Source organism: Pteropus alecto, unplaced genomic scaffold, assembly GCF_000325575.1.
Source record: "Pteropus alecto unplaced genomic scaffold, ASM32557v1 scaffold213, whole genome shotgun sequence".
In the NCBI taxonomy this organism is placed as follows: Eukaryota; Metazoa; Chordata; class Mammalia; order Chiroptera; family Pteropodidae; genus Pteropus; species Pteropus alecto.
In genome coordinates this window covers 6,378,625-6,406,230 of record NW_006434829.1, presented here as the reverse complement: position 1 = coordinate 6,406,230, position 27,606 = coordinate 6,378,625, and the positions used below count along the sequence as shown (strand labels likewise).

The 27,606-nt window shown below is 34.8% G+C and overlaps 1 protein-coding gene and 1 non-coding gene across 7 annotated transcripts in view; one reads left to right on the top strand and one right to left on the bottom strand.

Moving 5' to 3' along the window:
- Positions 1-289: 289 nt before the first annotated feature.
- The window catches only part of ATXN2 (ataxin 2), a 66,075-nt gene continuing 38,758 nt past the window's right edge, over positions 290-27,606 (top strand). For 5 of the 6 annotated variants that reach the window (XM_015587926.2, XM_015587930.2, XM_015587925.2 and 2 more), the window contains exons 1-9: positions 290-326; positions 1,434-1,493; positions 2,037-2,108; positions 2,682-2,832; positions 19,952-20,076; positions 22,523-22,614; positions 23,090-23,287; positions 24,675-24,853; positions 26,739-26,948. In XM_015587926.2, the coding sequence (XP_015443412.1) occupies positions 1,461-1,493; positions 2,037-2,108; positions 2,682-2,832; positions 19,952-20,076; positions 22,523-22,614; positions 23,090-23,287; positions 24,675-24,853; positions 26,739-26,948 (1,060 nt within the window). In that variant the 5' untranslated portion in view covers positions 290-326; positions 1,434-1,460. The remainder of the gene's footprint in view (positions 327-1,433; positions 1,494-2,036; positions 2,109-2,681; positions 2,833-19,951; positions 20,077-22,522; positions 22,615-23,089; positions 23,288-24,674; positions 24,854-26,738; positions 26,949-27,606) is intronic. The other variant, XM_015587928.2, reaches the window with a different exon arrangement.
- On the bottom strand, positions 15,861-15,979 carry LOC112478401. Its single transcript, XR_003045822.1, has one exon. It is a non-coding gene; the product is annotated as a 5S ribosomal RNA (ribosomal RNA).

Below are 27,606 nucleotides of genomic sequence, written 5' to 3'. Positions count from 1 at the left end.
TGCTTATTTCTTCCAGCAGGCTATTTTTATTTTTATTTCTTTTATTTGATTTTTATTATTTTCACATTCTTTTCTTCGTCCTCCCTTCCATGACCGATCCCTGTTCTGGGCTCTTGGAGCAGCAAAGCACAGAGCCTTACTTTAGGTAGTTTTTATGCTTAGCATTAGATGAGCCCAGCCCACAGATTATCTGTGCTTTATTTAAATGGAATTAGATGTTTTAAATTTGAAAATATTTTAGCTTGTTTAGCCTGTCGAATTTAATAAACACAGTGTTTAATCTTTTCAGAGGTCGAAACAATAGCAAAGGACTGCCTCAGTCTACGGTGAGTAACTTGAATATTATTTGTTTGGAAAAATCGGTAACTAAAATGTGATTTTTAAACCATAGACCAGAAGCCAAGGGAAAAAATTTCTTTTGAATTTTATATCTCAGATATCTTTTGTAGGTTAGTACTGTTTGGTATAAACTTATTAGCTATGTGTGTTGTATTCGACGGTGACTATAAATTAATCTATAAATATTTGTCATGCATAAATAATAACTCATTTGTTCTTTTATAAATGGCTAAAGACAGATCTAAGTGAGTGTCTCCTAGAAGATAAGTGGAACACCAGAAGTGGAGTTTGCAGAGCTTTTTGGGTTTTTGATTTTGAATTAATATGCTTTTATTTCATTTTTCTCCCTTGGAAAGGGGCTTTTGGTTTTAAATTTCAGAACTTTATCAGTGAAATTAAACTGGGCATGAAAGGGAAAAGGTGTAAATTCCACGTTATGGAAGAAATAAATGAGCTATCACTAATTATTAAGACTTTATTAGACAGATTTTTTTCTTTAGAATCAGGAGGACACACACTTATGTAGTATGTAACATGGAGTTGTGTGGCTGAATAATCCTTAGAGCACTGTCATTGATTCATATATGCTGAGAGAAGGTAGTCAAGGGTCTTCTACAAAGGTGCCCCCACTCCATCCCATTTATCTATCTATTAAGGTATACTTAACCCTGTTCAGTGTATAGGTCTGTGAGTTTTGATGCATACAGTTGTGCAACCACCATCACAATCAAGGTAATAGAACAGATCCATCACTTCCAAAAGTCCCTCATGCCACTTTGTAGTGAACCTTACTCCCCAACGATCGATCTGTTTTCTGCTCTTACGGTTTTGTTTTTAGTCATAATGCAAATTCACTTTTGCTTTTTTGTATCATGTATAGTTAAAACACTGTTAGTTGGTATGACTGATTTCACTTTTGAAAATTTAAGCTTCTATTCTCTAAGGAAGCAAAAGAGTGTAGTAAAGCAAATCTTCCTTTAATGCATGTAAGGTATTACAAACCTAACTAAACATTTTGTAATAAAATAAATGTTAACTTGAATGTATATACAAGGATAAATTCTGATTGCTAATGTTTTCTCTTAATATTCCAGATTTCTTTCGATGGGATCTATGCAAATATGAGGATGGTTCATATACTTACATCAGTTGTTGTAAGTTATCAGATTATTGGGGAGCAATTGCCTTGGGAGTGAAATAATTTCATAAAGTTAAAATGTAGATGAATGATTTTCTGTGTAACTTTTCTTAGGTCATGTTTAATTACGATAATTTAGAAAAAAGGGAAAGAACTCTACCCACGTTACTGTAACTCACTATGAAAACATTCTTGTTAACTCTGCAAAATAATATTAGTAATTGTCTTTAGTGCATTCTTTTGTCACCTAATAAAACTGGAGTTGGAGTCAGAAATACCTCAGTATTTAAGTTGAAACTGAGCAGGGTCTCCTGAAGAATTTTGAAAATTCATTGTATCATTGATACATTTTAAATCTTTCTATTGTTCTGTCAGTAAATATGCAATATGTTGAATGAAGCTTGATAAAAAGCTATAAAAAGTAATTTGAAAACAATTTTTTAAAATTTTATTATTAGTTTCAAGTATACAGTATATTGGTTAGACATTTACATAGTTTATAGAATGATCCCCCTATATAGCATATTATTTTTTTGATAAATTATTTGTATGTTTTTAGGGATCCAAATGTGAAGTACAAGTGAAAAACGGAGGTATATATGAAGGAGTTTTTAAAACGTATAGTCCTAAGGTAATTTTTACTCTTTTCCTTTTTGTTAAATGTGAAACCCCATGAATCATCAACTACTTTATAGGTGTATGGCTTCCAGAAAGCATTTATTAGTTTCTGATTTAACAATTTTAGTTATGAGGTGAGTATGTTTGTCCCATTTTCATGCTCAGTGCTTCACCTTTAAAGTACTTTTTAAAACCACTTTGAATGATTTTGCTCTTCAGTTTCAAATACTGATTATTTTATAGATGGTTTGTATAATCTAAAAGACTTATTGTTCTCTGTGCCTATTAAAATATTTCGGCCTTTTCATGCGTTGTGGACTACAAGGTGGGGGATGGTCCATTGTTTTCTTCTTTATCACTATTAATGTGTTTAAGACAGACCGTAGTAGCAAGGACCAACTTTTAGATGAGAGGATTTATGAATGATGGATAACAGATTGTATTTCTGAGAGAAAGATGATTATAAGGTTCTTGTGAGATAGATTAATTTTGTCAAAGGCATATAAGGGATAGTACCTTGGTGCACTGAACAGTTCCTGTCTTATTTTATAAATGTTTGAATACTTATTCATGTTTTTTATTTTAGTGTGATTTGGTACTTGATGCTGCACATGAGAAAAGTACAGAATCAAGTTCAGGGCCAAAACGTGAAGAAATAATGGAGAGTATTTTGTTCAAGTGTTCAGACTTCGTTGTGGTACAGTTTAAAGATATGGACTCCAGTTATGCAAGAAGAGGTAAATTTTGGTTTCCTAAATATGCTTCATGGTTTATAAGATTTGTTCACATGGACTCTTCAACATTGATCATGCAGGCGTTTTTTAAATTAAAGAAATATAGGCTTTTCAGAATAACCTAATTAAGACAGATGGGAATTTTAATGCATTTTTGTTGGAAAACATTTAAAATTTCAGTAGAAGATTCCTTAGTACTTTTAGTAAATAGAGACTTGTGTTCTCTTAAAAACAGTTTATAAAGGATTTTCTACAGTTTCATGGTTAAGAATACTACTGATTATACTCAACTGAAAATTTCTTGTCCCATTTGTTATACAGTGATCTAGTTTATAAATTTTTAGTTTTACTATGCTTATAAATAACATTTCTGTTTTTATTATGCTCATAGTTTTATAAATGCTTTAGTTTTATAATCTGAAAATATAATGAAGGGAGAAAGGCAGAGAGTTGTGGGTAGAAAATGATTGTTTAATGAAGATGAAAACGGTAAAGAAGTAAAACACATATTTAAAGAACATTCAGAGTATGGGACTATATTTTGAGAATATAAAAGTGGTGATGTAGTTATATTAAAATTTAGTATGTTTCAAGTGTCCATTGAGGAAAATATAGGAATTGCTGTTAATCATTTGGAGAGCATAGTCTGCAGTACTGAGTGTTCAATAACGTATTGAAAGACTCTTCTGGGCCATTTTGAACTTGATTCTAAAATTCTTAAGTTGATTTTTTTGGAGACAGATCAAATTTTATAGTCAATTCTATTGCAAATTGTAACTCAACAATTTTTAATATTCATGATTCAGTATATGCCAGCACCTGTTTTTGTTATGCTGATTTTTCTACACTGTTACTTATACATTACAAGCCACCCAAAAGTTAAAACCTTTCTCTTGGACCTCTTAACAAGATTCTTAGCTATAGTTAGCTTGCCTTCTCAGAAGCTAGCAGTGCTAGGTACTTTGTAACTGCTTTGCAGTGCTGATAAAAGGACTGTGTTCTGTTCCTGTATCTTCTCAAGTGTCTGTGATTCACAACTTTTTGTCTAAGAGTCCTTCAGTGGCCCATACAAGGAAACAAGTCTTTTTAGTTGCTGCCTTTAGACTTGATCTTGTTTAGGCCTAGGAGCACAAAATTATTTATATTTATACTTCTGTTGAAGTATTTTACGCTTAAATTTAAAAATTGACTCTAGATCATGAACCAAAGGGAAAATAAAATTTTAGTTTAATTTAATACATAGCACACTGGAAAAAGTATTGGTCATAACAACAAAATATTTCCTCTTGTTTTGGGTGCCGGGCCATTTAACTAACAGCCATTCGCAGTATGCTTTGTTTTTTATTAAGTGAATTGGCATTTCTCAAATTTGGAACAGTAACTGATCCTCTTTAGAATTAATATCTTTAAACTTTTATTATTTTGTTTATTATTTTATTATATCTTTATCAGGTAATTTGTGTTCATTGTAGAAAGCCAAGAAAACACAGATGAGAACAACAGCTTTGACAATGTTCAGTACACTCAATAAGGGAATGGATATGTTTTGTTACATACATAAAAATAGTTTTCTTGATGAGGACATCCAGTAGTGGAGTAATTTCAAGTATTTTATTTAAAGACTGTAGCAGTTTAGTAAATTACACAATTATATCCAGTTCATGGTATCCTGAAAATAGTATTAAGTCATGTGTTTAGGATTTCAGGTCTCTTAAGCCAGACTTTTAACACTGTTTTGGAAGAAGTAGCCCTCTATAAAAGTATTATTATGGAGATGCTATTAGTATAGCGAAAGCTTTTTTAGAGTTATTAATTGGCATGGTTCATTAATTACAAAAATTAAGGAATTTAGTACTGCTTTTATTTTGTATTAAAGACTTACTCAGATTTCTAGTCTCCTTGAATAAAGGAAGATAGGGTTTAATCATTGATTCTTAATACTTATTTTAGTATTAAGGTTCTTATTTTAGTCACCCATGCAGTTTCTAAAAATGTTTAGTTCTCATTTCTTGAGATTCTGATCCTGAAAGAGGCTCTGGGCCTGTGAGTCTGATGTGCAGTCAGGGGTGTGAACCGCTAGTTTTCATCGAACGTCCTCGGAATGGCTCTGTTCTGTGGGTCTTGAGGATTTAGACTTTATTTCCTTGATTCACAGCACCCTTTCTGTCTCACAACTGGAGATTATCTTGAATAGTCTTTGTTGGTATCAGTTTGATACTACTTTTCTACATCTTAAATGAGCCAGATGGATTGAGGTGTTTTTTTTTTTTAAGGATTAATAGATGTGAGTGACTGAGAAGAGGGAAATTTGATTCCTTTCTGAGCTTTTATCTTATAATTTTCTTTGTAATAGTACTGTAAAATTCTTAAGATAGATAACATTAACTAAAATTTGAGTGCATATTCTGTTTGTCAAGCTCTGTGCTAAGTGTTTTATGTGCGTTGGTTTCATTGAATCATTACAACTTCTTTCTGAGGTGAGTATGATTATTATCTACATGTTGTAGATGAAGAAACTGAGATACAATTAAGTAACTTGGTAAAAGTGAGGACACAAATCCAGCACTCTCTGACTCCAAGTCATGTCTGGTTTGTTGTTTACCTGAGCTATGTCAGAATAAATCTTCATTTACTTTAACGGATGTTCTCAAATAAAGCCAAAAATAAAAACCAGACTTTTCATGTAGTATAAATATGCAGATTTTTATATTCAAGATTCTTTCCTTTTAAAATCTTTGGTTTAATTTTTGGAGAAACTTTTTAAAGTTAGGTCAATGTGGCTTTAAAAAATTTTAATGCTAACTTCTTTGGTTTTAATAAATTTTAAAATTTGTCATATTTATACACATATTCAAGTGAATAAGAGACCTAGAAATAATTGCTGTCTTCTTATGATATGGTGAATAAGTTTCATTTGTTCTCTTGAATGATATACATGTAACAGTTTGATTTATGGGCAAAACGAAAGGTAGCTTTATATTTTTTAAGCTGTGAGTTCCTTTTGAACACATAATTAGATGAAACCATCGGATCGTCCCAGGAAAATTGGTGTTTTATCCTTTATTTGAATTCTATTGCAAACGGATCCAGGATGCTTTCATTTTCCTCTCTTCATTTTGCCATCTGTTTGTTCAGACATTCCGCTGCCTTTGTCTCTTCATCTGACAACCTTGGAGTTGGCATATTATTTTAACTCGCTTTTTCCTTTGTTCCTGTCTCTCTTCTATGCCCCTTTACCTGCTTTTCTCCCTCATCCTCTTTCTGTTCTTCCTTTTGCTCCTTTATTCATGTTTTGCTCTTTTATTTAATACCCCAACTCAACTATATTTTAATTCTGTGGCTTCTCTTCTACTTCCTTATTCCATGCTCCCTCATGCTGCTTCTTTCTACTGCTGTATTTCCTTTTTAGTATTCTCAGTCTGGAGAATGGGTCAGCTAGCTTAAGGCCTGTGGGCCAAATCCACTCAACAGTAAATAAAGTTTTATTGTAACACAGTTATGGCCATTCCTCTAAGCATTGGCTGTGGCTGAAAATGAAAGCATGCTACAGTGATAGATTTTAGTAGTTATAATAGAGACTGGCTTACAAAGCCAAAAAATATTTACTGTCTAGCCCTTTACAGAAAAAGTTTGTCAACTCTAGTCTTAGATCATTTTTCTTACTGCATTTGGACTGTTAGGGCTGGTCAAAAATATATACTTACTGGCTTTGGTGAAATAACACAGCACGTACTTTGCTCAAAACTTATGCTTTGACTGTAATCTAATACAGAGTAATTTCATTTAATTCCTTTTTTGTGATCATTCAAATTGGATTTAGCCTGAAGATACTCTTTTGCTTACCAACTCATTTGTCACAGTAAATGAAAAATCATATTTGATTATTAGGAATGATCTCCATCATCACCTGTCTGCCCCCTTCTCCATCTACAAATTTATCTTCCACTGTGCTATCTTTATTCTCTTTCCTTTGGTTTTTTGTGGAGGGGATGTCTCACTTCCTGTTTAATCTGAATTTCTCCAGTCATGCCCTTGACTCTATTCGTTCTGCTTTTCCTGAGTTCTTGTTCTTTTATATCACCTCCGTTTTCAGACTCTTTAACCTCTTCCTCTCCACTTCTTCCCTTTAGCCTGAAAACTTATTCAAGTTCCTCTCCTAAAAAGGAGGATCCCTTTTTATTCCGAATTCTTCTCATGACTCTCTGTCTTTATTTCTTATCCATATTTCTTAATTCTCATTTTCTAATGACTACTCATCCCATTGTAATCTGCCTTTTATACCCACAACTTGGAAACTCCTGAGGCTAAGTAGCCTCTACTTGCTAGGTCCTTTGGACTCTTTTTCAGTCTTAACTGCTATATTTGACACTGCTGATTTCACCATCCTTCAGAAGCTGCTCTTTGTTTCTTATGTCTTATTGATCATCCTTTTCTTACTTCATTCTTGGGCTTCGTTCCCATCACACTGCCCTTAAATGTGTTTGTGTTCCCGGTGCTTCCTTTGCCCACTGCTCTTAGCACGTATCAGTCACTTATACATTGTTAAAATTTTAGCCACCACATGTAAACCCCCTCCGCAACATGGCTGTATCTAATGCTCTTATACCATGTTGTATTGGAATTTGATATTTCTGTCTCCCCTATTAAACTTTGAGCTCCCTTTGTGTCGATACTGTATTTTTTTAATCCTTAGAGCTTATGTTTTGGCACATAATACAGATACAGTATAAAAGTCTTTTGAATGAACGAAATTAGAGCCTTCACATACTTTTAAAGAACTATTTTATGTAAAGAGTGAAAAAGCTCTAAGTGGTATATAGAGAATGTGTGTGTGTGTGTGTGTATACTTCTGTGTGTGTGTGTATGTGTGTATATGTATATACAATGTATATATTTCTATTTAAACCCAGCCGCTACAGGAGCATTAGATCCCACCATGTCTCTCTAAAGAACTTCAACAATGCTCTTCTCTCTATTCTATATCATATTTCATGATATATGTATATATACATACATATATATGTGTATATATATACATATGTATATATATACATATGTATATATGTATATACATATACACACATACACACACACACAAGAAGTATTTGCTGGTGGGCTGTATATATGTACGTATATAGCCCACCAGCAAATAGTTCTTGAGTTCTGGAATGTGTTCGTTGCTTTGCTTGTTGCTATGGACAGTACAGAGAAATTCAAGACTTAATCTATTTTGGGTCCCTTTTGAGAACTTAGTGAAACTGTATGCCCTCACCCTAGAAAAACACGCACACAGACTGCTACATCTAATTCTGCGGTGTTCACAGTTCCCTGGGGAGTTCATGTACTCCACGTTGAGAAGTTCTGCTCTAGGCATTTTCAGAGTTGGAGATACTAAGGTATGTGAAAGAATTCAAGAAAAATGGAATGTTGACATTGGTGGCATTGAATTCCAAAGGGAGTTCAGAGACGTGAAGAATTCTATAGGTTGTAGTAATTGGAGGAAGTTGGAGTGTGAATGTGTAATTGAAGAGCACTGAGAAATAATTTGATATATTTTTTTTATTCTGGTGTTGCACTATTGTATTTTCATGTGGTTGTCCTATAGGTCTGATAGGACAAGGTCCTATGAGTAACAGAGAAGATCTCTTCTGAAGGTATGACATTAGGAGTCACTCATCTAAGGAAAAGGCAGATCTCAGAGCAGGATATAGCCTGGGAAGCCTTGGATTCTGAGAAGTCTAAATATGTTCCAAATTCATTAAAGGTTGGTACTCTAGGAGGATGAGCAGGCCACAGCCTCGTAGCTGAGTGTATACGTTATTGGAGCTAGGAGTGTAGTAGGCTTTATATGGACAGGAAGTACTAAATTTGGATGGGCAGCTTTAAAGCTGGATGAGCGAGCAGGACCAACAGCCTGCCCTTTAGGTAGGAGAAAAGAGAGACCCTGTAGTAGGTAGGCAGACAGGGCGATAGATAGGCAGGTGATCTTGTGGCTGGAGGCTCTGTAGGTAGCTGGGCAGGAAAGCTCTATAAGGAAGTTGGCTTGGGTCTATGAGTTGAAGGAGTAGCTTTTCTAGTGAGCCAGCTCTAAGTAGCTCCATGCTCTGATACTCTTCTTAAAACTGAACCATTAGAAAGTTTACTGCCTCAGCTTTGCTATGAGCTAGTAAAAGAAGGATATGTGTCCATGCTGAGGCCATTATGGAGGGTGGCACAGAGATTAATGAGATTAGAAAAAAATAAACAGGTGTAGTGGAACAGGTGATGGAAAGCTGAATGGAGTACTTTGAGGTACACAATAGGGAAGTATTGCATATTTATTAAAATAAGATCTTCCATTTGTAAAGTTTGTTTATACATCTTTAAGAGCATATAGGAATTTTCTGCTGTATCTTCATCCGTATGCTAAGATCAAAGCAGTAACTCTTCATTTATTAAAAACAAAAGAAAATAAAAAACAAGCAAACAAAAAACTACAGTGTAAAGTAGTTTTTTATAAAAAAAGTAAAGTAGTTTTAGACAAAATAAAAATACTGTTTAGTACTAATAAGAGTAAGGTGGTCTGGTTCAGATATGTATGAAAACTATTGATTTGTTTATTTAATAGCAAATCATACAGTAAAATAAAATATTTACAATAGGAACAGAATTTAAAGTGTGTAGAAATAATCATAGTATACATGGATAAGGTGAAGACTCCAAAAACATTTCTGAAGGACAAAAGATTTGACTAAATGGAGAAACATGCCATACTTTGATGAGAAATATATAACACTGTAAAGTTGCCTGTTCTTCTCAAAGTAATCTGTAAAGATAATATCTCTATTTTTGTAGAAATTGACAATGATTCTAAAGTTTATAAGGTTATATGTATTAACAGAAGAATTTAGGAAATTTTGTATGAGAGTCATGAACGAAGACTTGCCTCACCAAACAGTATAATGTATTAGATTACAACATAGTTGTCAAACTGGCAAAGAACAGAGCATCCAAAAAAACACAAAATTCATGTGGGTATTTTGTTAATAGGTGATAACAGATAACACTTAAATCTGGAGTTAAGGTGAGTTATTCAGTAAATGGTATTGAGACAACATTTGGGGGGAATTAGACTCCTACTTCATACCTGTCACCAAAATAAAAACTAAATGATTAAAGAGGAAAGTATTTTTAAAAACTACTTAGAAATTCTAGAGCAAATCTACCAATTTATATCATTTTGAGATGGAGAAAGACTTCATAAGCATGACCACCAAAGCAAAAATTCATAAAGTAGGACGCGATTCCATAGTGTAGTGGTTAGCATGTCTGCTTTACACACAGAAGGTCCTGGGTTTGTGCCCCAGTGGAGCCATGGTCCATGGTCTCTGGCCATGCCACCCTGACCAAGCCAGATGTCTGATCTTGGAAGCTAAGCAGGGTCGGACCTGGTTAGTACTTGGATGGGAGACCACCTAGGAAGACCAGGTGCTGTAGGCATAAAAAAATTTGTAAAGTAAAAGATTGAAATATTTGATTATAAAAAAATTACATGTGTGCAGAAGTACCATAAATTTTAGGAAACATGCTCCACACTGAAAAATAGAATAAAGAAATTTTACAGAATAGTTTCAAAACAGTGGAATATGGTTTTTTCATCTATCAACCAGCGAATGGGAAAAGGAGAAAGATTAATTCTACCTAATGATAGTGAGGGACTGAGAAAATGACATACTCAGCTAGTGGGACAGTTTAAGTGAAAAACAAGTAGCATTCTTAAACTCCCTAGGAGGTAATTCAGATGTGTCCAGGATGTTTTTAGGAAGAGAGTTTACTAGGTAGTAATGTGTGATGCTAGTATACCCAGTTAACTGATTTTAGTTTTTTCTCTTGCTCTGTACAGTCTCAGTGGAGTCTTATGAATAGCAAATACATTAAAACTAGTAATCAAGCAGAGCAGTGAAAGAATGTGGATAAATTGTCTCCATTTTAATTTCTGTTCTGACTAAATAGAAATTGATTACTTTTTTTTACCCAGATCGGTCATGGCAGAGTTTTAAGTGAGCATGGGCATTTGAACTGTTGTTCTGATTTACATTAGGAAAGAACAGTCTAAATCTGTAAACTCTTTTATGTATTTGCAAAGGATTCAGAAAGGTATTCCTATAGCTATAAGTACTGGAATTAATTTCATTTACTAGCTTCTTTACCTTTTTAAGAACACTTTTGCTAAAAGTTTGTGAGTTTTTGTAAAAAAGACTACAATGCTGGCTAATAGCACTGGCAATCCAGTTCCCAAATTCTGGTTTTTGATTCCTGAATATTTCTGAATTTTTTTTTTTTTTTTTTTTGCCCTAAATTTTCTACAAAAGTACATTATTCCCTTTTCCTTTCTTTTGAGAGGAAAACAGCATTTTGTACAAAACTCCAGCTGCTCTTTGAGATGGCACAGACTAAAGGCTCCTCTTTCCCCTCAGAGTAAGGCTCTGAACCAGGAGCCCAAAGAAGTGAAAACAGAGAGCTCACCCCCTGATGCCCCCACACCACAAAGTATATCTTTCTATTGGCATCTTTGTTGAAATTTCTTCTAATGTCCTTTGGAGATAATGTGAGAATTAGAAATCTAACACTTTGTGGAATCTGAAGTTCATAAGGTAATATGTAAGGGGGAATTTTCACCTTGTTTTTTAAATACAACAAACCTCATGAAGTGGTCTTCTATTTTTCTCCTGTTCTTCTGTGTTACCCTGATTTGGCTTTGCTGTTGAATTGGGCGTGTGTTTGATCCTGTGGAGTCTTGGCTATTAATCTTCATTCAGATCTGTCAAAGGCTCTGGTTTGTGGGTTTAAATTTTTGTTCCTCCAGTACTTGGTTAATTTAGTAGCATTTTAAATGATAACATTCCTGAACAATTTCAGCTCAGATTTTAATTTAACTAGTTTAGGTTTTAAGAAAATTGCTTTTCAAATGTTAAATTACTAATTATAATGCCTTTTATGTTACTAGTGAGCTTACTAAAACTAAGATGAAATACTTTATCTTAAAAATATTTTGCCTAAAGTTTTAACTAGAGAATTCAATTTGTACATCTCACAAATAGAGTTTATTAGTAGGGAAAATAAGAACTGCCTTTTCATATTTAAGTAGGTTGTATTTTTCTCTCGGATATTTTTCTGTTTTTATCTCATTTTATCATAGTACTATAAAATTTAATTATTCATTTTATATGGGAAGAATACGAGGTTTCTTCATTATTAATGCATTCTGGAGCTTCATTATTAATGTATATTGGCGATGCCTAAATAGAACTACAGGCTCCAAGCACTTTATTCAAACTTTTCATCAAATATTATAACATCAAAAGCATTTGTATGGTCACTTATGAAACCCTCTACCCTATGCTTTCTACGTGGTGCATTGATTGAGATGTCTGTTCTGTTTTCTAGTCATATTCTAGGCTATTCCATTGGTTTCCATAAGAGGGACAGACAAATTAAATTGCAAACTGTACTTTTAACAAAAACAGTACTTTGTGGTTTGCTTTTGCATGTCAGTTGATTCTTTCCAGACTTTGGTCAAAAGTATACTTAGGTCAGATCTCAGAAAAGAAAAAAAAATGATTTGGGTGGTTTGGTTTCATTTTAACAATAGCGGTTCCCCCCGCCCCCCATTTTTAATTAGTTTTAACAGAGCAGATGATATTTGGACTAAAACTAAAGACTTAAAATGACATACTGTCGTTTTCTTTGGAGCTGCTTGTTGCTCAGGAAAGAACTTTTTCAAGTGGCTTATTGTTTCTTAGAGCTCATTACTTCTGCTTTCCCTGTACTAAAAGTACTTTTTACAAAAGCACAGAAGTATTTGCACTTTTGAAGCTGGCATCCTTCAGATCTCTTGCCTACTTCAGCTGTCCTGATAGCCTCCACTCAGTTTAGTTGTCAAGGCTCTGACATTTTTTTCTCTTGAGTGGTAAATTTACTTTGAGTTAAAAACTCAGAAATTTTTCATGGAGATCACAGTCAAAAGTAACTACTGCTTTAGGTTATATTTTGCTTTCAGAGAACTGAGAATAATTGACATTTTCCTCATAGTTGCGTATAGCTCCGGGAAGAGAAAAACTTCACACTTTTTTTAAATGCTGCATTTTGAAATTGTGTAGGATTTGTAAAAAGTGTGTAGTTGTGCTTTTAAGTGGAGGACAACTCTTTTGAATCTTTCCAAGGTACTTCATAAGCATTACAATCTTTATTTCAATATGATTAAATGTCAGATCACAAAAGTTATTCACGTCCATGATAAAATCTGTTTTATGTAGCTTTTCTCTTGCAGGAATGTAGGAATTTGAGGCTTTGTAGCCTTGAAGTTGTACTGATTTTACCATTGGTTGTCATTTAAAAAGAGAAGAGATGACTTAAAGCAGTAAGTTATCTGTGTGATTGAGTTTCTGAGACCAGTAAGCACCATCTTTAAGAAAGCCTGTTTTATTACTATCTTTAAACAAGGCAGTGTACAAAGACGTTATCTAGGTAGCTTTATTTCAGGTTAATATAAACCAGGTGATTACATAAGGTTATGGCCACTGATTTGATATATTATCAGTCAAATATGCATTTATTGATTCAGATGCAGAGCAATGTACCTGACAGATGGAAGCAGCCACCCGTGTTGTGACCATTGTTACTTGAAAGTTTTGAAAACAAGTGCCAGTTCAACTAAAGTTAGACAAGAATTTCCGTTTCCCATTTTAAACTTTATTACTACTAACATTTGTAACATCGCCATCTACTGGGAAGTCAAGGTTTTGCCACTGCTGGCTTTTATTTTATATGCATAAAAACTTAAAAATTTTTAAAGAATGGTGTTTGGTCAAAAATTTCAGCTGCTGGGACAAGAAGAGATTATAAGCAGGGAAACCTCCGTTGCCTGTTCGGGGTACATGTGCTACAGAGATAGATCCTGGTTGTTTGTCTTGACCCTCCCGTTTGTGAAGTCAGGATGACCTGTTATGTATTCATTTCTTTGTACTAGCTCTTCCTGATTCATTCTCTCCTAAAAAGTTTCCAGTTGAAGGAAAAACTTTAGGACTGACTTTATGGACTAACCTCAAATACTTGAATTTTATGGTTATATAACTTACCTCCATGGTACATCAAACTGCTTCTGACTTTTAAATATTAAATAGTTATTCTTGATAGGCCCAGAATTACAATTAGAAAGTAGTGTGGTCATTCAAAATGAACAGTATCTATTCCTGCATTTTTAATAGGCAAGTGCTGTTATCTGGTATATTTCGTAACGTAACTATAAAGTCTTGATATTTAGAACAGAGAGGTATATACCTTTGGAGTGCTTTCCAGTTTCCATAGTTTTATGGCTGGGACCTGGATACCTTCCAATATTAGTTTGCAAATGGTAGATTTTACAAAAATTTATTTTCAAATTGGCCATTTGGAACATAACACTATACCTATAGAAACTTAGCCTTCTAAGCTCTGTTACTTCAGTGCCTTTTATTTCCATCCCATTTTAGCAGACTGCTTTCATGATTTAACCGCTTGTAACTGCTGCTCTTCCAGAATGCCCTTCAAGACCTCCTCTGACCATAGCCAACTTAACCTTTACTTTCTATTCCCTTTCTTTTTGTCCTTCACAGGGCTCTCTGACTCTTCCCTTTACTTCCTTTTTTTTTTTTTTTTTTTAATTTTTTAAATGGAAAAAATGGGGCCATTTGTTTGATCTTCCCCTGGCCTTCCATTTTTAAACTCCTCTTTGTCTATTCCTGAAGCCAGCCTGCTGGGTGTGACTGAGGAAAATCCCTCTGTGGTGCTGGTTACTTAGGAATGTAGGGTTCCTGGTTCTTGCTGAAGCTTCAGGAGAGCTCAGCAGACTTCTTTTTTTTTTTAAACCTATTTCTGCAACCTTAATGACCACCTCCTCCAGTCTCTCACTCCATTTACCTCATTTCCTTTATCCACAGCAGGATTCATTCTTCCTGCTTTTTAGAATGTAGAGGCAGAGTCCTTAACCTGGATCCATGGATTTGCAAATGGTTTATAGAGAGGATTCAGAGCATCGATGAACTTGGATGGGAAAAAATATTACATCTTTATTTTCATTTACCTTTGATTGAAATTTAGCATTTCTTTCCCTTATTAAAGTGATCAGTAAACCACTAGTATGAGCAATATCTGTGATTTTTAGCACCTGTAGAACTCAGTTAACTTTATGGATGTAGATATCTCAAAGTATTGTTTGTTCCTTCTTTAAAATTACAGTAGTTGGACGTGGTTCCATAGTGTAGCGGTTATCATGTCTGCTTTACATGCAGAACATCCTGGGTTCGTACCCCAGTGGAGCCACAGTCCATGGTCTATGGCCATGCCACCCTGAACAAGCCCAGTGTCAGATCTTGGAAGGTAAGCAGGATCGAGCCTGGTTAGTACTTGGATGGGAGACCACCTAGGAAGACCGAGTGCTGTAGGCATTTAAAAAAAAAAAAATTACAGTAGTTGTTAGCTTTGCTGTTAGATCTTATTGTTTACTATATTAATAAAGAAGCATGTAAATTGTGGCACAGATTTGTTTTTTGTTTTTGATAACTGCATTTCATTATAATTATCTCCTTTGATTTCCTGTGTATTTTATGCAACTAAATCCATAAGCATCCCCCAAATGCCAAGGGGTACATGAATCAAAGCACAAAGATGAAAAATCCCTAATCTAGAGACTTCTTGTGTGCTCCCTGCAGCCCTCTCTTGTACTTTTCTCTCCCTCCTGCTTGAGGATGTTGCCTCCACTTGTCTCCTTGACCCTTATTGTTTATAATCCTTATCTTGTTTTTTATGCTGTTCTTTAATACTGTATTTTTAAATATTTTCTATATAGCAAAACACATGGTTTAATATATACTTAGAGTGTAAAAGTTTATTAAAACAGATGAATGTAAAATGGAAAGGTAATTTCATCCCTAGCCCCAAATTCCACCTTCCTGGGGAAGCCTATGTACTTGTGTGCAGTTCCGAGAAATTTTATTTTTGTTCGTTTAGTTTTACGCCTACAGTGCCTGGTATTCCTAGGTGGTCTCCCATCCAAGTACTAACTAGGCCCAACCCTGCTTAGCTTCCGAGATCAGACGGGATCGGGCGCATTCAGGGTGGCATGGCCATAGATGAGAAATTTTATTTTTAATGCTACTCTCGTCTATGTTAGTTACAGCCCCTTTACTTCCTTCTATTTAATTCTTGCTTGTGGTTTTGAAGGCCTTGATAAGCTGTCACATTTAAAGCCACAGCCTTTGCTCCTCAAAACTATGTTCTAATTAAACTTTAGCACTCTTTACATTTGATTCTAAAAGATTTGCCTCACGTCTGTAACTACTCTTCTGTACCTGGGAGCTCCTGCCCGAAAAGGCAGAGATTGCATCTTAGACAAATGTGAATCCCTAGTTCATCAAAACTCAATGATAATGAATGCTAAAAAATGGTCTCTCGGTTCTGAGATTGGCACCCACTATAACTGATGCTCTAGGGTGTACAGATTGGTTCATGTATAACTGATGGCATATGATGAGAAAATATATTTTTTTTAAATCGTTGGGAAAAAGTCACTATTAATTGATCAAAACAAAACAGTATTATATTGAAATAATTTTTTTCATTTATAATTTCAATGTTAGAGAATAAAACGTATTTAATCAAGAGATGAAATGGATAGCTGAGGATTTTGGTGAAAACTTCTGAAAGCATATTCGAGGGTTTCTGATGTTAAGTCCAATAATGATTTTCAAATTTCATCTAGTTTTATGTCACTTTTTAGTTTTAATAAATTACTTTATTAATTTATAGTGTATCACTAGCATTTAACTTAATTTTACCACTATTCTGGCCCTTTAAAACATTCTCAGACAACTTTGAGTGATTTTTCAGAGTCATAATTGACTGATAGAAGTTGAGGAGCAGAGCAGCTATCCTGTTTCCTGGGTGTGGGGCTGAGGGATACACATGAGAAGAGGGGATGGAGCGGTTGAGATGTCATTTCTTCCTGATCACCACCAGGTGGCACTACTGGCCCAAAATGACTAGGTTTCTGCCCATAAGGAAGGGAAGGTTTTGAGAGCCCACCTACTGTGGGGGTAGTATATATGGGGGGTTGGTGGGACGGATAATAGTTTGTACCCTTTTCTCCTCTAGTCTAGAAATTTTTGTGAATTTGATGTTTATATGGCAGGGAATGAAAAACATGACGAATTTATATCTATTATTTTATCTGATAATTTTTATTTTTCTTTTTTTCTTTCTGTACCTATAGTTCCTTCAGAAACAGGTAACCTTTTTCTAACAGTCACTCTGTGTTCTTGCATCTTGCTTTTATAATGCTTTTTGTTTCCTACCATAAAGGATAATGGAAAATTAATGTTCTCTGACTTACTGCATTAGAAAAATCTGCATGCAAATCCTCACAATTGCAATTATAGCCAGTTGATCTACTGAATTTTGCAGAAATTCTCGCTACAACATTGTAGTATTTAATACCAACAATGTTTTTTAAAAATCCAAATACAGCTTGTAGTAAAATAGCATTTTCAGAATTTACAGTAGGAGATATTGGTAGCAGTATAGTGTGGAATATCCAGGTCTTGTTTCCTTCTAGCTCATAATACATTGTTGACATACAGTAGTTATGGCCAGGGTTTTCCTCAGCATCCTGACACTATAACCTCATTTTGTGCTGACTCTTCACTTCTGCACATCTTTTGTACATCTTTTCCTAAACTCTTTACTCATCTTTAAAAATTAAGGACTTTCTTTTGGGGAAATTTTAATTTAAGAAATATCATTTAACGGGAACACACTTTTGCATTTTCCTTTACCCCATTTCTGCCTTGAAAGAAAACCATAATGCTAAGTAACACATATGAGTAGTTAATTCTTTTTACAAGGTTAGTATTGTAAACAGAAGATATAAGGTTAAAAATATATTGAAAGAAAAGGGTGACTTAATAAATGGCCTTTTAATACAACCTAAATTGTGATTAGAGAGTGAAATTTGGTTCAGTATTAGATGATTGCTTTTTCACATTGGCTCCCATTTGGGGAGTCTTTCTGATTTTGTTTAGAATAACACCAATAAAAGTATAGTTAAGCTATTTTTCTTGTATATTTCAGTCTTTCAATTTCAGAACAGCTTGGCTCAGTCTCTAGTCTTTCCTAAATACTTTGACTTAGATACACACATATACCTTGCAGTGAGAAAAAGTCCATTTATGTGGCTCTGTAAAAAAAAAAAAAAATCTTGCTGCTTCGAGCTCTAGTTTTGGAAATAAACAGTGTTAACTTTAATGCTGGGTTTCCATCTAAGTATGTAGTTTATGCATTGAAATATATGCTTTTCAAAAACTAGCGTGATTAAAACATTAACACGATTTTAAATATAAATTAATAATCCTGCTGCTTCTTGCAGAAAACACGACTGGCTTGGAATTTTCCTATAGTATAGTTTTCTGTTGTAGTTTTATGAAAATTGGGGAATTTCGGCATCCTCACATAAGTTACTATTTGATGTTTTCTTGGAAGTACACATGGCAAAATTAATTTTTACCAAGAATTTCTGTAACTTTAAGATGATATAGAGTTGGACTTGACTCATGTGAGTGTCATCATGTAAAGCCAAGTTTTTAGGGCCGTCAGTGACTTCCAGCTGAAGACAGCATCAGTCTGTTAGAACCTCTTAGAAAGCTTTTCCAAAATGCAGTCATCTTCCAGTGACAACTCCACCCTACTCCCAGCTTAAGCCTGCTGCCCTGGGGATTCCACTCAGGATGCCTTGGCTCTTCTAATCGCTGGCAACAGGAGCCATACTCTTGGTAGAGCTAGCAGCTAAGCCCATTGTTGCAATTATGCTTTTATTTCCTAGTGTGTGTGTACACACCCATACACAGCTGTCTACCCTTAGTTTGGGATGAGAGGAGGTAAGAGCTAGCTAGGCTCATAGTGCCATCCTTAAATTTGCTGGCTCAGATTTCCTATTTTGACATCACCTTGCCCACTGGGGAGTTCATGGTAGTTATAGAAGCAGTACCAAATCAAAAATCCTTCTGGAATTGTCTCTTTTGAAGGAGACACAGCTGTTGATTCTTTCCTTCCTTTTCCTCCTTGGTTACAGCTTGCAGTAAGGGTGAGGGCACAATGAGTGGGAGCCAGTAATCTCCATCAGAGCCAGATCAACAGAATTGTCACTGGCTAGCCCTGGGCTGTATCATAATGTATGGGTCCAACCATTTTAATGCAAACCTTTATCTCTAAAGCATTTTCTAACGCCATCATTGCCCAAGTGGACCTTTATTTAGCTGCTTCCTAACTTTCAACTAGAGAAAATTTTCCTTTGCTGTATAGCAGTAATGAGATAGATAGTACCTGTCAGCCAAATATACTGATACCACGTTTCTTTCACAAGCTAGCTGGAGGTCCTCAGTAACATTATCAGAGGGGGAGAGGACAATAAGTGAGAAAGTTGATAGGAAGTCCAGATAGGCTTGCCACCTGAACCTTCTAGGGACAGGTAACACTGTAGATCCTGAACTTTGTAATAGAGCGACTATAGGGAAAATGAGTTCTTTGAAGAGATGGGTCACCTAGAATGGCTTTAATTACTAATGGCAAGAGTGTGTTAGGATACTGATGCCTGCATATAGACATGGATTTGGAAAGTTAAAAAAAATCATTTGTTTGGCTGCAGGAGCTCTGAGGGTATATCTAATTAACTAGAAACGAGATGTTGTTTTAGATGGATTGATAGAAATTTTCTGAAAGTTAGATTACTTCTGAAACACAAAGTAATTATTTTTAATATAATTTAATGGCTTGTGAATACATTAAAACATTTCATGTGGCTTAAAATTGTATGGGAAAACATACCTTCATTAATGATCTATGATGCCATTTACTGAAGGTTTTTTTGAAGGTTATAGTATGAGAAGCATTACACATCCAAAAGCATACTGTTAATAAATGTTACTCTTTCTATATCAGAGAATCACCTTTCATAATTTGTTAGAATACATCTTTGTTAATAATTTGTGTGTGTATAGTGTAGCCCATTGTCCAATTGGTCATATGATCTTTCAATCAAAACCACCCTTTGCAGATGCTTTTACTGACTCTGCTATCAGTGCTAAAGTGAATGGTGAACACAAAGAGAAGGACCTGGAGCCCTGGGATGCTGGTGAACTCACTACCAGTGAGGAACTGGAAGCTTTGGAAAATGATGTCGTAAGTAAAATCTTTGAATTAGTATCAGACTATGACCATGTGATGTGTGACATCCTTTCACTTGGTTTTAATTTAAGTATATTGTTGTTGTTGTGAGTATATAAAGCAGTAGTCTTAATGTATAATAGACATGTACACACACACACTCATAGTAATACAGAAAAATGTTTCTTTGGGATGCTTACGACTATTTCTGTGTTTTAAAGTAAGTCATAATAAGCAATTTACAAATTTAAATTGAAACCATGGGAAACTGGAAATGCCAGCATATCTTGCTTTGAATGCTCTGTAGAATAAGGCAGCCTAAGGCAAGTACTATCTTAATTGTCTGTTGACTCTACCTAAAGGTGAGGTCAAAGTAGGACTTTTAGACTTGTCTGAGGACGAGGTATTAATTATTAAGATATACAGTCAGGTAACATTAGAATTAAAGCAATAAATAAATTCCTTGGTCTTAAAATTAGAATCATTCTCCACAAAAATCTACTATTTCTAAAAGCCTCTCAGCATAATTTTTATTTTTCCCATAATATATCATTTATAAATCAAATGCTTAATAAGATTGTCTTTAGGGTTCTTTAAATTATGTTTCTAAACTGTAGAGATAGACAGTAAAGTATCTTGTCAAAAATGAGTGTTTAGATAGCAAAATTTGAATTAGATGAAGAATCTTTCACTGAATATTACAGAGAAGTTTTTGTAACAAATCTGTGTTTGATCTTTAAGTCAGTACTCAGTTTTAAATAAACTTTCAAACTTTAAAAAATCTTATAACCTAATGCAAAGGTTCTCAGGTTTGTGTAGCACGTAACCTGTGTGGAGGCTATGGAGAAGCATATTTTTATTGGTAGGTGGGTAAATTGATAGTTGCTTTCTAGAGAGCATTCTGGCAATATTTATCAAAATTTAAAATGTACATACACTTTGGTCTAGTAATTCTACCTCTGAGAATTTTTTTTTGCCGTACTATATCCATAAGACATGCAAATAATTGTGTATGAGAATGTGTTTTGCAGCAGTTTCTAATAGTGAAAAGTTGGAAACATCCTAGCTGTCCATCAGTAGGGTGTAAGTTAAATAGATTTATGGTACCATCATTCAATTGAAATACTGTATGTCCACAAAATAGGATGGTATTCTGATAATGGAAAGATATCCAAGACATAAGAGAAAGCAAGTTGCAGAGCAAGAAGATCCTATGTGAATTTTTTTAAAAAGAGGGCTGATTCTATTCTTATATATGCATAGAGAATGTCTGGATTGTGCCCAAGAAGTTAATAGTGGTTATGCACACTGGGATTAGAAGACGGTTTCTTTTTATTGGATGTCTTCCCGCACGGTTTAGACTTTTTACCTGGAGCATATACTACTTAAATAATTTTAAAGTCTCCATAGGTAACTGTAATTTCCTGCCCATGTGTTAGGCATAAGGATTTGCTTTAGTAGTGGAATTATATTATAGTTTTATCTGAAATAGTACAGAAGGACCCAAGATTGATAGGTGACCTTGGAGGCAAGTTTTGGTGTTGAAGTTGTCATCAGTATTGTTTGGATGATTCTGTGTCCTTTCTTCTGAGTTGGATAACAATTATGTACTGTATTTTGGCCCTTTCTACCAGTGTGAATCTTTCAAAGAGGAGTTGAAACAATAGACGTTAATATTTACCACGAAGATTCTTCCAGCTTCTGCCCCTGATTGGTTGATTTTTACATATTGAAGAATATAGTTTAGTTTCTGAGAGGGTAGTTTTCTCATAGAGTTGTAGAGTTATCTACACTGAGGTTACAGGTTAGGGCACCAAGGCTCAGAATTTCTTTGCCAAGGACTCACAGCTGCTAATAGCAAAGCGATTTCTAAAACTCAGCTGTTGAGACTTTGTTCAGTGATTGCCTATTCACTCTATCATGCTGCTTTCTCTTTGAGCATGCCTAGGAGGAAAGAGAGGATGGCAGGGGATCTAGTACCATCCTTCCACCTTAAAATAGTGATGCAGCAGGGAAAGCTGTGGGATGGCTTTGGCTTCTCTTTTCCTTTCCCCAAAACACTGGAAATATTTTTGGCTGTCAAAAAGTACCCCTTGTCCTGCACAGACCTTCAGTCAACTCAGGAAGGTTTCTGGTGAATACCTCATAAAAAGGTGGCTGTTAAGGAGTAGAGAAAGGAGAGAACATTGACCTAAAGGATCATATTTTATGAAGTAACTAAAATGTTCCAAACTTTTACTAATAACCTCTCAAATAATTGTTTCATATAGTTATTTAACCAACTTGTAGGGGCCAATGTGTGTAAGAAAAATTTTTCCTTAAAACATTTCCAAGGGGAATTTTTGCCTACTTTTTAAATTTGCTAGTATAATTGATATTGTTAATGTAGATATTGATTGTAATTGAATTAAAAAAGGCAAATGCTTTGTCATTTTGAAAAATGAGCTTCATTTTCTTCTAGTCTAATGGATGGGATCCCAACGATATGTTTCGATATAATGAAGAAAATTATGGTGTAGTGTCTACATATGATAGCAGTTTATCTTCATATACGTAAGTTCAAAATTTGCTTTTAGTGTTTGTCTTTGATTTTTGTCAACTTAAATTATGATGTTGAATAAACGTTTCTATTGAATTTTAAATTAAACGATTTTGTGAAAGCAATATCCTGTTACTACTTAGGCTGATAAATTCCCATTGCAACAGTGAATACATGTAGTTTACCTATATCTTAAATTTATGCTCTAAACAAATTTTATTTTTGTTTTGCTTTTAAGTTGTAAAAACTCTAAATTTTCAAGTGTAGAGGTTAAGAGGGAATAGTCAATTTAACCAGTTTTGGAAATGTTATATTCTTCTAGGGAAAAGGTAGCAATTCAAATTTTTATTTATAAATAAATAGATTAGTATAACTCTCTTACAGTTTTAACAGCATTTCAAATTCTAAACTCTTAAGTGTTGCTTGTGACAGATATTTAAATTTGACTTTAAAGCACTCACTTTGCTTTTTCTTTTCCTTGTGTTTCAGGGTGCCCTTGGAAAGGGATAATTCGGAAGAATTTTTAAAACGAGAAGCAAGAGCAAACCAGTTAGCAGAAGAAATCGAATCAAGTGCCCAGTACAAAGCCCGGGTGGCCCTAGAAAATGATGATAGGAGCGAAGAAGAAAAATACACAGCAGTTCAGAGAAATTCCAGTGAACGTGAGGGCCACAACATAAACACTAGGTATTTAAAGGAAATCATGATGCAGTATTTTGGATACACAACTCAAGGTCTGTGTGAGAAGGCGTATTATTATATTTCATCTTCCTTTAATGTAGCTTAGGTAGTGAATGCAAATGGAATTGGTTTAAGATTCTATTAGAGAAAAGATTATAGTAATCTTGGAAAATGTTTTTGGAGTGTTAGCTCTGTGGAGCCAACTGTTGGATATGCAGTGATGAGCAAGCCAAGATCTGGAAGAGCTCATTTAGATTAGAGTTGTGTTCAAAGTACTAGCAAAACCCAGAGTGAGGAGAAAGTAGCATAATCCGTAGGGTCAGAGGAGATGACGTTTTGTGCTAGGATAGTAACTCTGTGTTCTACTCTAAGAAAAGTAAGAGAGAATTCCTCACATAGTGAAAAGACATGAGAGAACCGGCCAGCAGAAGAAAAGGCTAGTTACGTCATATGTCTGGAATACAGGGTGCATGTTGAGGATGCAATGGTGGTAGCTGGTGATAGGAACTGAGTAGGAAAGGACTGTGTCACGTAAAAGTACCTTGTAGGCAGTGGATGGTATGAACAAACTCTGGGACGTTAAGAACTGGCTAAAACATGGAGGCTAGGTAGTGTTTAGAAATAGTTCAGTATGAGAACTTGGTAACCAGCTAGACCAGGGCTGGTGATAGAATGGTTAGAAAAACCAGAGGTGACCCTGAGGTTTATTTGAAATTAAATGGACTGATGGTTGTACTGTTATGGCAATTGAACACATGGAGCAAGTTTGAGGGGAGGTGCAGTGAGTCCATTTGTGCAATTGATTGCATTTGAGGGGCTCAAAAGTCTTTTATTTATTTATTCATAAATGTGTAGAGAAGCACCTGCTATATACCTGGGAGAGGAAGATAGACATTCTGTCTTCAAGATGCTCACAGCGTGGTCTGGTGATTTGAATTAAAGTGTTCAGTGGGAGATGTTGAGACTGGGACTGGCAGTGTGGATTTGGGATTTATCAGCTTTGCTGATATTGAAGCCATGAAAAACCAATGACTAGACAGAGAAAAGAGATCTCAGAGAAAACAAAGTAGAGAAAGTCAAGGAACAAGACAGTTGTGGGACGATATACCATGATTGGTAAAATCGGCCATAAAGAGGCCAGGTGGGATGAGAATGAATACACATCGGTTAAACTTTGTGCTTAGAAGGAGAATCTGAGGGAAAGGAAAGTCCAGAGGTTAGAATTCAGGGTAAGATGGAAGAAGAGAGGTGTCCGAGAGGGAGGCAGTTTGGGTTAGTGTTTAACTTTTTTATAACAAGCATTCATTCTCTTCTGCCCAAATTACTTTTAGATTTGTATCATGGGCCTGGTACCTGTTAGGATAAAATGATTTAGAGGATCTCTTATTTTCAGGGAAAATAAATATATTCCTCCTGGACAAAGAAATAGAGAAGTCATATCCTGGGGAAGTGGGAGACAGAATTCACCGCGTATGGGCCAGCCTGGATCGGGCTCCATGCCGTCAAGATCCACCTCTCACACTTCAGATTTCAACCCGAATTCTGGTTCAGACCAAAGAGTAGTTAATGGAGGCAAGTATTTTGACCAAATTTGTCAATGTCATTGATAAAATATATAGTTTTTAAAATATTTACAAGTTTACATAATTGATAAGAACATGCACACCTTTAATGATTTCTGTGGAGTAGTTTTCACTTCAAAATTGTTTAAATTTGCCTTTGTAGATATCAAATTAGTAAAATTAGTAAAAATTAGTATAAGTCATTGAATATATTTAGCATGATGTATTAAGATGAAGTGCTAAATTTAACCGAAGACATTCATTTGGCCAAAAAACACTCCACTTGTAAAGAAATTGGAAACTTTAGATAGGTTCTCAATTTTAAAAACACTGGATGATAACATTATTTACACATAGTTTATATGGAAAATCCTAATCTGTGAAACACTTAGTGGTTAATATATATTCATTTTCACTTACTGTTTGTTTTTATATTCTGCTTACTTCAAGAAAGGATTTGAGGTAACTTGTAATACAAGACATGATCGAGAGTCATGTGAAGAAAATGAAGAAAGAAATATGGTTTAAAAAAAAAAACCAGCTCTTAATGTAAGGGTGGAGTTTAGCTTAAGTAAAAGAAACTTGCATTTTTAGTAGGGAGATATTTTTCTGCTCTACCTTTAAATGTAGATTGAATTTGGCTCATAGGTCATGGATCTTCCATATAAGGCAGGTACACTAGATAACGGTACTGTAGACAGTATGGAAACATGACAATTAATAATAGAAATAGTATGTTACTAACTTGAGAAAAGTGGGCATTCAATTTTAGGTATTTAAGTTTGGAAAGTAAGAGAAATAGAGAACACTTAAGTTTCCAATTTCATTTGTTTTCGCTGAGTCTTTCTCCAGAATTCCTCTCCAAATGAACACTCTTGAGTATTTTCTGTACTTGGTATTGGGGGTGAAATTTCTTTGTGCACTGAGTAAAGAATTTTAGTTGTTCATAAACAGAATTTTCAAAGTAAAAAACCTAAAGTGGGCTGGGGAATATATGATACTCAAGGGTGTGGAACCCCATGGAGAGGAGACCTGGACTGTTTCCTCAGATTAAGGTAAGTGATAATGTTGTTTTAACATGTTAGCTGTATTTTGACCTGTGCATATCCATCAGTGTAAATTTATTTGGTGATGACTGCTCTCTAGTTGCAATGTGTGTTAAGCAGTCTATTAGATTAGTTAAATAAGTTCATCATCTCTTAGATAAATAAAAACTGCGTAATTATATAGAAGATCCCTTTTTTCCCCCTAATTTGGTAAGATTAAAATGTTTTTTGAAAGGGTAATGAATGTTAACCTTTGTCACTCCTGTGACTTTAGAAAATAGAAGTGATGTTTTATTTCTCCATATATGGACTTGCTTAATGAGATTTGAAACTGAACCTTACGTTCAAGTATAAACTAGATCAAAATCACAATTGGTTATGGGAAACCAGCATTTTTAATTGGATATAATTGCTGCTGCTTATTTTTATTATCTTTCAAAAGCTGAAACTAATGTAAATAATCTTACTCCTGAGTTTTGTGAATTATTGTGTGAAATTATCTAGTATATGTTATATTCCTTTTAACTATTGATAACTGAGAAACAGTTATAGAAGCAGGATTAATAGGCAAAGTCTTAACTGTCTTCAGTAGTATGTGTAGATCCTAATTAACCCTTTGGGAACGTGTATTCATTTAAACAGACTTAATTTTAAGGAGGTTAAAGTAAAATGTGAACTTATGTCAGTTTAAGTTATGCTAAAACTTAACACAAATCAAATGACTGTCCTCAAAGGGTTAAAATGTACAAGAAATCATTTTTGTCATTTTACTTTTTTTTTCTGTTTACTTTTTTCCCTCATTTTTTTCTTTAGTTTTTATACTTTCCTTCATATCATTTGTTCTGTCAGGTGTTCCCTGGCCATCGCCTTGCCCATCTCCTTCCTCTCGCCCACCTTCTCGCTACCAGTCAGGTCCCAACTCTCTTCCACCTCGGGCAGCCACCCCTACACGGCCGCCCTCCAGGCCCCCCTCGCGGCCATCCAGACCCCCGTCTCACCCCTCTGCTCATGGTTCTCCAGCTCCTGTCTCTACTATGCCTAAACGCATGTCTTCAGAAGGTACAATACCACAATTTGTTCATGTTTTTGTTTGTCTTTGTTTAACTCCTATGTGAGTTTATAATTACAAAATAGTTTCCTCTTCATTATTTGATAACCTATAATTTCTGTGTTTTAACTTTAGTTTATTAAAACTATTTCTATTAACCTTTTGTTCATTAGAGAGAAATTTAATAAATGCTGTGTGAAGCTATGAACTATCCTGAATTTATAAGAATGGGGGTTTATCTCCTTTTGGTAATAATGCTCCTTTATGGCCCCAGAAGGTCTGCCTCTGCCCCGGGGTCCTCTCCCTCCCTGTTTACACTGTATACAGTGCTTAATGGTAAACAGTGATCTTTCTTCACCCAATCTTGGGCTTATTGTAGAACCTATCATTTTACAGCTCCTTGGCCAAGGTACTAGTGAACCTACCTATTGGCCGTAGGCAGGAATGGTGGTTCAGGGGTCTTTTTTGAGAGGGACATTCCATGTAGCTTCTTAGATTACAATACAGAGTTTGGTTTTATGTTTGGGGAAGTCAAAAAATTAGCTTTGCAGTATTTTATAGTGAAAGTCTGCTTTAATGTAGGTGAAGTCCTTAATCTAAGATAAAATTGTTAATAAAAACCATGAATGAATTTTAATCTTTAAGGGTTTTTTTGTCAAAAAAAAAAAA